At 28.7% G+C, this 11,368-nt stretch overlaps 1 protein-coding gene across 1 annotated transcript in view; it reads left to right on the top strand.

The window, feature by feature from the left end:
- Positions 1-3,342: 3,342 nt before the first annotated feature.
- LOC135952142 (estradiol 17-beta-dehydrogenase 11) overlaps positions 3,343-11,368 on the top strand; it is a 58,978-nt gene continuing 50,952 nt past the window's right edge. The window contains exon 1 of the mRNA XM_065501946.1: positions 3,343-3,892. Coding sequence (XP_065358018.1) covers positions 3,710-3,892 — 183 coding nt within the window. The 5' untranslated portion in view covers positions 3,343-3,709. The remainder of the gene's footprint in view (positions 3,893-11,368) is intronic.

Genomic DNA, 11,368 nt, shown 5'->3' with positions numbered 1-11,368 from the left:
GATTCCATTCTGGTGAGATTTTAGCAACAGATACAGAGCATTACCTTATCGACATAGATATTTGGCTTTGGTGTCGATTCGGTTGGTTGGCCGGCATTAATTTTAAAAAATTTAGATTAACAGGAAGCAGGAAAGAACTGCTTACCAGATAGTGTTACCAGATATAGATGAAAACATAAGAGGAAAGTCAGATAAAATAGAAGAGTAGAAGAAATATAGAGCAAGAGGTCAGATGAGGAGTAAGATAAAGATTATAAGACTCCAGTCATTTGACGGATACTAGGTTTCCTCGAGAAGATTCCCATGCTTGGCGTGAATAGCCAATTGCTATTACTTATAAAAACGTTGATGCATTCTAAATTAATTTATGAGAGTTCAGAATGACTATTGAAGGAAAGATGACAGCTTCTACAGAAGTCGTATATATTTGCGGGGTCATAGTGTGTAGGCCAAGAAAATATTTTGTACACCCTCGATTTAATCGCGGCCATACCTTTCTTGTAATCATGCAGGTGGGTTCATACCCCCCATCATATCATAGTAGATGTTACTAATTCTCTGATTGCATTTGGATAACGAATTCCCGCCAAAGAACTCATTGTCTTTGTCAGCCATCATGGCGCCTTTTTTCGCCAAATCATCAGCAACACAGTTGCCTACAATATCTCCGTATCCATGTTTCTATATGAGTACGACTGTTGAATGTCTCGCCATCCTTACAAGGATGCCCGGGGTTTCTGGACTATGTTCGATGTTGTGTACACATTAGTCAGAAATTTTGTTCCAGCTTGACTATCAGTACACATCTGTATATACGAATATCCCTGCCTGAAATCTTGAAGTAGAAACCTCCTCCAACTCTCCATCTCCCTTTCCAAAGAGGTCGTTATAGACAGAGAGACTTGTTGTTAGAGATTCTAATGCAGCTTGGATATCAGTATATATACGAATATCCATAGCTGATATATTGTTATAACTGAGCCAGTTAGCCGCCCTTTTAATATCCGATATTTTAGCTTGACTAAAACTGCATTCATTTGGAATTCTAAAAGATATCCTGATTCCATATTCCTGAATATAGACACCTCCGCTCTACCTTTCTAGATCCGTCCATATATACAGAGAGACTTGTTGTGTCAAGGCTTGTTTAACCATTAATTCCACGTTATATGGAATTGATCGAAGTATCTCGTTAGGAAGGGCTTGGGAGTGCAATAATCAATATTATCCTAAAGGTTCTGTATGCTTCCGATTATGCTAGTGTGACCAGGTTTCCATGCACCAGTCGCATTAAGTTTGAAGGTCGTAGTAAATGCCACTTTTCTGGTCATTAGAACCACAGGGATCCTGTTTAATAATGTAAAGAGCGACTTTGTTGCAGTCGTTCTTAGGGATCCTGTTATCAGGATTGCCATTATCCTTAAAAATTTCTCGAATAGCATGAAATTTCTGTTTAATGAAAAGCATTATATAAAGGTAGTGATTTTCATTAGACAGAGACTCCAGTGACCGCATCAAATAGCCAATTTACATATCAGGGTATACCCTACATTATATGGCCTTCCTGAAGACATACATTGTCATCATGGCTTTCGTTGTCCTTGCTAGAGTATTGAGTTTCCAGCATAGTTTATTGTCCAGAATAACGCCCAAGTATTTTGTACTGTCCGAGAGCGTTAACTCAACTTCCTTTAATCGGGGTAGCGAGAAATAAGGAATCTTGTACATCCTTTTTCAAAACGAACGATCCTATAGTGTAGCAGGTTCATGATGAACCTAACAATTGATTGGTGCAGACCAATATATTGTAGGACTGATTATATAGTCGCAAATTCTACGTTATTAAAAACTCCTTCTGTATCTAGAAAGTCCACTAATGTAAAATTATCAAATTCAAGGGATTTCTGAATGTAACCCACTAATGCCCAGTTTTTGACTTATTATTTAAATACGTATTAAGTTAATTTTTACTTAAAAATAAGTTGTATTTAAATACAGTTTGAGTTTTTCAGTTCTACATAATTTGTCTTATTTAAATAAGATAAAAGTATGGTAGCACTACTAAATATCAAAAATTTATCGATAGTTTTGCTTAAAACAGCTGTTCAACCCAAACAAAAATTGATACATTTTGCCCAATAGGAAATAAAAGTTTATTAAACAATAAAATTATTGGTAGAAAAATGCACAAAAGAAGCTCCAATTGCCCCGCATCGGAATTGTAGTTTTTGCAAGATGCTGTTTTTAGCAATAGAGTGAAAAAAACAAACAACAAAAGTCAGCTGTCAAAAACATATGGTAGTTTATGAAACTTAAATAGAATTTAAATGGCCAACGTTGACCATTTAAGTATTATTTAAAAAAGCACTAAGAAACTCATTTTCGTATTTAAATAGAACTTAAATATAATTCATATTTAAATACGAAGTCAAAAACTGGCTCTAAGGAGTGAAGTGCTGTCTCAACAGATTTCCCTTTCATGTGGCATGTTGTGAAGAAAATAATGATCGTATGTGGATATCAATGTTTTCCCTCCATTCTGAATGAATATTTTATTTCATTTGGTCCACCATGTGAGGCAGGCAACTTGCACACTTCTTTGTCTTTTAAAATTAATCATTTTTGGATCCTCCCAATGTTTATAAGCACACCTGAAGTAAACCTCCTTAATGATTCAGTCAAGAATTCAAACATTTTAATTAAGAACAGCACTTTATAACAAAATAATTCACCAAAACAGCTAACCATCACATTTTATGCAGACATGCGATGTAGATCATAATAACTTTAGACAAACAAAGAAAAACATGCCAAACCAACATATGATGCAAGTGAAATGAAAATGGAAAAGCAAAAGAAAATCAGAAAAAAAAATAAACTTGATTCCCAAACGATTGAATGAATGAAAACTGGCCAACACACTTTTACTCGTGCCTGTTGGCTGTTCATTTTAGCGTTTATTTGATTTGATAACGAAGGTCTAGAGTAAAATTTTGATATTTCTGTTTTACTTGTTATTTATCATTATTATTTGTTTGGCTTTCGGGCTAAGTTAACACGTAAAGTGAATTTTCTTTTATTCAATAAAACTATTTAATACAAACACATACACATACAAGTACATACTCACAAATATAGTCACACTTGGTTAAGAAAAGCTTTAGTCTGTGTTAAAGCTAAGGCTTTGACATTAAGCTTAAGCCAAAGCCACAAACAACACAAGCAAAAACAATTAAAATAAAGCCAAAAGCAGCATAATTTGTTTTGATTTTGTGTTTGATATTGTTTTTTCATTGTGTGTTTTTGCTGTTGTTTTTTTATATTTAGAGTCAAGAAGGCTTTTCGCTGTGTCTTAACGATCACAAATGTTACTTGTGCTCATGAGAGCGGACGTGTAAACGCGGTTAAAACAATACAAACGTTTTCCTCTATTTCTGTTTTTCAATTTCTTACGTTTTCTTCTACTGAAGCTTACAAAATTCCGAAAAAATAACAAATATTAACACAAAATATTAAAAAAAAATATATACGTTACAGTTTAAACAAAATTTGGCAATAATTTTGGTGGTTAAATATAAAATCAAAAGAAAATACAAAAAAAAATTAAAACAAATTAAAATTTTTAACAAAAAAAATTTATACCAAATCCAAAATCTTAGTGTTTGTAAAAGTTTGCTTTTAAAAAAAAGTTAAATAAAAATCTGTTAAAATGCTGGAAGAAAATAACAATGTTAATGCCACAAATGGCCATTTACCTAATTCAAAGCAGCCATCATCTTCAGCCGAAGCCGATACAGCTGAGTCAACTTTGGTAACAAAGTTTATGACTTGGATTGACCCATTTGTGGATTTTGTTTGGTTCATCATTTGCTCCATTGGTTTCATATTGCAGGTGGGTGGAATTTTTTTTCTTATTTCTATTTATTTCTTTTACAATAAATTGCCAATTTTATATAACATTTTAAAATAATTTTAAGGTTGGATTTCATCAAAAGTTAAAGAAACTTAATTTGAACACATTTTTTTTTTGTAATATTATTTTATTAGCGTCTTTTTTTGTTGTGGGTTTTTTATCTTTTCTTTTGTTTTTACAAAAAAATGTGTTTATCTTGTTGCTAGTTTTTAATTTATTTTGTTTTAGAGTTGGTTTTAAATTGTTTTTGTTTTAAAGCTATAGAAAAAATGTGCACTTTTGTAGTTCATATTTCTTGAATTGAGAAACACGTTGTGATAACTTGATGAATTTATTATTAAATTTAAGGTCAATTACTGTCTGCTGTGCTAAATATATTCATAGATATCTGTGAAAACTAGGCCCTCGATATAAAATTACAAAGAATTTGCATAAAGTATGTAAATTTCTTATGAGTCGATATGATAAGATAAATGATAAACCCTTCTTTGTCAGATTACAATAATTTGGCTGTGTTAAAACGTTTTATATCGCCTACAGAAATTACTATAGACCAAAGCATTAACTAATAATAATGACAAAGACCTAAGTTTCCTAAGACCTACAGCATAGTTCTGTTATGTCCAAGTATAATAGGCTCCATTATGCTACAGGACAGGCGTGCAGGACTATCTGTCCGAGGTTGCGTGTTCAATTCCTGCCAGAGGCTCTGGGTGTATCTGTAGACAATCAAAACGCTTCTCAGTTTGTCCTATATAAATCACCCTTAATGATACAGGTCTTGTCAATTCATATTTGCTGACCAAACATTCTACGTCATAAGTACCCAAATGCCGGCCAATACTTGAGTCATTCCATTCCATTGTAATAGATTTGAATTGAAGAAAAAATCAATCATGCAATAAATTAAACAAAGAATTAATTAAAATTTGGATAATATGGAATTAATGCTATGTAGAATGAATTTTCAGAGGAATTCTCATTACGTTAGAAGTATTAAGAAATGAAGCCTATGCATCAATTCGTAATGAATTATTTAACTGAAATGGTTAAGAGATAAAAAACAAACTGAAGCTTTTTTGTGAGATTAGTTGTTACGGATGCCATATCACTACTGTGCTCACTCAAATCTAGGATGTATCAGCTTTGCAGTTTTAATCAATATCCACATGTCTAGAACCCATATAAGAGTAACTAATGAACTGATTCTTGGTAAATTTTCGAAGACAAATAAACATACTCTAGCAATCTCATGGCCGCTTTGTTATCAAATAATATGAAAACATATCTCAGCCCGATATCCCTTGATGTTTAAGTTGTTTTACGGATAGTTTCATAGCCATAATTTTGGCTTTAATTAAGTTACCTTAATCTGGTAGCATTAAAGAAAGTTTAAAATTCAACTGGTTCGAATTGATGCTACATCCTACCGTTTCAAGTGATCATGATCCGTCAGTGAATATTTGCAAGACATTCTCCGGTAGATAGTCTAAAGATACTTTAAAGTTGATCAAAAAAGATCTACAATTTTCCTCAATTTTTTAAAAAGTACTGGTCTGTATAGATAAATTGATCTGTGCCGAAAATTCGAACTTCATTTCGAAAATTCGATATTAATGCCAGTCAAATTTTTTAAATTTATTTACTGATTATATTTACATATGTATACAAATTTCTGGTTTTAACGTTATATATCTCAACAAAAATTACTATTGTTTAGTATGTTCGAAAATTTGTAGAACTTAACAAATTTTATATTATATATTATCTACGATTTACAAAATTCGAACTTAGCTAATATCAACAATATAGTAAAAAAAATTATTTTTTTCATAATTTTCTGTGGTAGATGCAAAATTTTATCTCTTTTAAAAATTTCGAAAATTCGAACTTAATTTCGAAAATTCGAAATTAATGCCAAATTGTTTAAATTGATTTACTGATTATAGATATGCATACAAATTTTATATTTCTGGTGTTATTGTTGATTTAAGAAATTCGAACTTAGCAAATTTTTACAAAAAATACAAATTTTTAAATTTTTTCGAAGTTAGTTGTAAAATTTCAATTTTTTTCCAATGTTCAAAAATTCGAACTTATCTAATTTCGATAATTCCAAATAAATTTCAGAAATTCGAAATTAATAATTTGAATATATTCGAAGATTTTTGCAAAAATTCTACTTCAAATTTCATTAAAAAAATTAGAAAATGTTTTAATAGTTTTCCTGATTTCAAATATGGAAAAAATTCATATTTTATAGAATTTGCTTTGATGTTGGAAATATAATTCGAACTTAGATGATAACAGTGAAATTTCGAAAATTCCATATAAATTTCAGAAATTCAAACTTAGCTAATACCAACAAAATTTAAACATTTGAATATTATTTTCAAAGATTCTTGCTAAAATTCTCCTTTTTCCCGTGTTCGAAAATTCTAGCTTTGATGTTTAAAATATAATTCGAACTTAGCTGATAACAGTGAAATTAAAATTTATTTTATTTTCTATTTATTATTGTTATTTACAAAGTTTATACTCTTTTTAGTATGTTCGAAAATGAGAACTTAAGTTTGAAAATTTTAATTTAATTTAAAAACAGTTTGGTTTGTTTTGCTGGCTATATGCATGTTATAATATTTTTGTATTTCATTTGTTCAAAAAATTTCGGCTTTTAAGTAAAATAGATAATTCGAAATTTATGCCAAAATATTATATTGATTTGATCACTACTAAAATGGAATACAATTTTATATTTACTTTAATTTTGAAATAGTAATTTTCTTTTTTTGTTATTATCAAAGAAAAAAGTAGAAATTTAACAAAAATTTCTAAATTTTTCGAACTTAATTTCGAAAATTCGGAATTTAAGCCAAACAAATATTTTCTATGATTTAAGATAGCTGTTTTTAAATTTTGAGCTTTTTTCAACATAATCGAAAATTCGAACTTAATTTCGATTACAAATATGTAATAAAATTTTATATTTTGTGAAATTGATTGATTTATGAAATTCAAAATTAAGTAATAACAACAAAATTGAAAATTTCTTAAATTTTTATTTATATTTTCAAAACTATTTGAAATATTTATATGAAAATACCAAATTTATATCTAGCTAAAATAAATTTTTTCTAGTATTTTTCTTTCACCCCTTAAATTGGACAGTTTTATTGACATTACATTATATTAGGAATCTGAAGATTTATAATGTGAGAATATCAGTGTTATTTCGAAATCCCCATAGCTTATGCGGAAATATTAAAAGATAAAGCTACGTGACTAAAAGTTATTTATTTAAATACACACTTAATTAACTGTAGAAACATTAGCTAGATTATTCTACTAATTGGCAGAAAAAAGATATTAACATGTCATAAATACTTTTACATTTGAAATACAATATATAAATAAAACCATTAATTACATTTATTTATTTATTTTATCTTATTAAAATTTACATAAAGGTTTCCGCCAACGGTCATAAATTATTTAAACGCTGATATATTCTTAAACATTATATTATTTATAATAAATTTATATGATTCGCATATAAAAATTATTGCATAAGTTTATCAACAACATAAAAAAAAGAAAAAAATAATCAGTTGAAACAAACCTGATATTTTTGAAACAAATTTAAATTCATTCATTCAAAATTTCAAGCAAGTCATTAATTTAAAAAAAAATTTAAATATTAATATATAGTGTGAATTTATTTGTTTAAAATAATATTATGGTTTTTTTTAGAAAATTATTTTAGTTTGTTTAGAATTTGTTTTAAAATATTTCTTTATTATCGTTTAATCAAAATTTTAACGGAACTAAATGTTGTCTTATAATTAATTATCTCACTTGCTTCCTTCTTGTTGTTGGTATCTTTTTCCTTAGTTTTCTTAATTCTTAATATATGTTAATTTATTTATTATTAGACTGTTAAAAATAAATGAAGAATTTTTGTTTATATGGCGCGGTATTTGTGGTGTGTAAAAATGGTTTTAAACCATAAAAGTTTTAAGAATATTAAAAGCATGAATGTGTGATTTCAACTCAAACAAAAATTTATTATTTTTCTGATAATTTTCTATGGTAGTAGCAAATTTTTTAAAATTTTCGAAAATTCGAACTTAATTTCGAAAATTCGAAGTTGATGGCAAAACTTTTGGTTTCCTTTGCTGACTATAAATATTCCAAAAAAAATTTCATATTGCTTTACATTTTTTGAGCTATTTGCAAAATTTCTACTTCTTTAGAATTTCGAACTTAATTTCGAAAATTAGAAATTTATGCCCAAATGTTTAGATTGATATGCTGACTATGGATATGAACACAAATCTAATATTTTCTGGCATTTCGTTGATTTAAGAAATTCAGACGTAATAAATTTAACAAATAATTGCAAATTAGAGCGTGGATGTCTGATTTTACCTCAAATATATTTTGATATAAATAAATTTATTCAATATTTCTTTAATTGCAATGATTCGTATTTTATATTATGATAATGCCTGGTGTTATTTGGTTGAAGGAATTTTGTTGATAAAAGTAAGCTGTATTATATTATTCTTACAGCTTTAAACCAAAAAAGTTCTTAACGAATGTAAATTGGTGGAGTGCGAAAACAAAAGACTTAATAAAGAAACTTGTTTCAAAAAGTTTCTTTGTATTAACAGCTGAATCGTATAAAATGGTCTTCAAGTAAGAATCGCATTAAAATCGAAAATTATTAAGAATTTTTAAGGAACTTCTTGGAATTGTTTGTATGTATTTATTTTATTACGTTAAACCTTAAATATTAAAAATTGTCCCATATATTACAGTTTGTATTCATTATGTACTTTTATCAAACTCTTTTTTATGAAGATAAGTTGGATAAAAATAACATAAAATTAATTTACGTCAAGAAAATTTAAATTTTTATTATGTTTGTTATTAGTTTTAATGTTAATTGCTGAATTTTAAGTTATTTTAGCATGTTCGAAAATTCGAACTTAATTTCGAAAATTCGAAATTGATGTCAAAATGTTTTACTTGACTTGCTGACTATTAAAAAGCAACACATATATTATATTCTATATTCTATATTGATTTGGGATATTCGAAATTAGCTATTCTTAGCAAACATTTTTGTATCTATTTTTTTTGTTGATGTTTTGGAAAGAATTAGCAAAATAAATGTTTTCGAATATTCGAATTATGTGTCAAAATTTAGCTAATTTCTATTATGAATTAAGATATTCGAACTTAGCTAATTAAAAAATAAAATAATTGTATATAGAATTTTGCTTTAAAAATGTTCAACTTTGACGGCAATTAATTTTAAATTTCTATTCAAAATAAATATTATTTGAATACATATGTATATTAAATAAGCTATTTTTTCATAGAGTAGAAAAATTGAAAATAAAAGAGAATATTCTGGGTCTTCATAAGATTTTAAGACGATCTATCTATGTCCGACCGTCTCTCTGTCCGTTGAAAATACAAATACTCTCTATTGAAAAGGATTGTTTGGTGTTCACAATTGACAATATCGGTCCATGATTTCAACAAATGTCGCCCCGGAATACTGTTTGAGCAGTCATAAATAACTATGTTGATTATGCGGAAATCCTGATAAAATTTTCCAATATTTGTCCCTAGTCCCCTTACAAAGTCCCCCTCAGAAAATGACTTGAACATTCAAAATTGTCTTAAAATAATTAATATTAATATACTCTCTATTGAAAAGGATTGTTTGGTGTTCACAATTGACAATATCGGTCCATGATTTCAACAAATGTCGCCCCGGAATACTGTTTGAGCAGTCATAAATAACTATGTTGATTATGCGGAAATCCTGATAAAATTTTCCAATATTTGTCCCTAGTCCCCTTACAAAGTCCCCCTCAGAAAATGACTTGAACATTCAAAATTGTCTTAAAATAATTAATATTGTGATGGAATTCAACATAAACAAGTTTTATATGAACCTAAATCTTTTTACCAATTTTTGTGGGGATCGCTCCATAACTTACCCTTTCCTCCATGTAACCCCTATATCAGAAAAATATTTTAATATCAAATATTGATGCTGGAAATACAAGATTCGACATAGCCGATTATAACAGTCTTACTTGTTGTTATTTCAAATCAAGTCTTAGATTTGATTTGAAATAACAACAATGTCAAATCAAATCTAAATTGAATTGAAATATTTTTTCTTCATTCGATTTACATATTTTAGCTTTTCTTTTAATCATTACAAAAAGGTTTCTTTGTAATAGAGTGTTATTGAATAAAAATTTTATAATTAAAACCCTGTTATAGCTATGTATATTGTAATCAAAGGAATTAATTCAATACGGTTGAATTACTAAGGAATTAGGCCTATGAATTATTGGGTTATGATTTAAAAATCCGGGATTTTATCCCATTTTTAGCTTTTATTTAGAAACATTTGTTTACTATAAATTTATTCAAAGTATTGGCTATTAGCTATGACCTTTTGCCATCTTTCTGGCAATATATGGATTCCAAGCCAAAAGGACTGCTCATCTTTTGAGTCCAAGAACGAATCAAGCCAATATCGGATACTCTGTTATAAAGTGAAGCATATCACACAGAGTGACTTCTATATCGATTGAAACAAATAGTAATAGGATGGGGCACGATTTGGACTATAAATCGAGTTAGGGAAAACTTCTCAACCAATTCTTTCTAAATAGTTTTTTTTTAGCAAGTTTTGCAACATGAGCACGAGCGATATCACGTTGGAATATTATATTTCATCTCTGGGCGCATATTCTGCTTCAGGGCGCATATTCTGGTCTGGCAAAAATTTCAGCAGCTCATTATAGATAGGAATCTTTTGGTACGATCTCTTACGTTATCATAATGAGTCTGTGCAAAAATTATGTTGTTTTAAGGAGTTCAAGCAGTATGTTAGACATGAAAAATCCTCTTTGAAGGTCTCTCGGCTTCAATGGTACCCATGTTCTCTGCTTTCGGATAAATCCTGCTGTTCGAACACGTTTTGAAATTGCTGCTTGAGTAGCTCCCAATGATTTTACAAGCTCTTGTTGAGTTTTACAACAATCTTCATGGAGTAATGCCTTCAATTCTTGGTCTTCAAACTTGTTTGGCTGGCACATTCACCATAAGCTTCGTTGAGTAGTCGGTGTGTCTTAGCGGCACTTTTTTCTAATTAAAGAAGTAAAGCAAAACTTACCGCTTATGAAGCTTTGTTTGCACAAAATTCGAGAAATAACATAAAAGTTATAAAAGACAAATAGCGCTTTCAAAAGATATGCCATCTGTTGTGAATCCCGCATTTTTAAAAAAATCTAAATTTTCTTAAACAATGGACTTAGCAAGTTTGTTAACTAAGCTAACAAAATTTAATCTGGTTTAAAACTGCAAGATCAAATTATTTAATCCTCTATTATTAACATAATTTATTCATAATAAGGTCAA

This window comes from Calliphora vicina, chromosome 2 (assembly GCF_958450345.1).
Source record: "Calliphora vicina chromosome 2, idCalVici1.1, whole genome shotgun sequence".
In the NCBI taxonomy this organism is placed as follows: domain Eukaryota; kingdom Metazoa; phylum Arthropoda; class Insecta; order Diptera; family Calliphoridae; genus Calliphora; species Calliphora vicina.
This window is presented reverse-complemented; position numbering and strand designations above follow the sequence as displayed.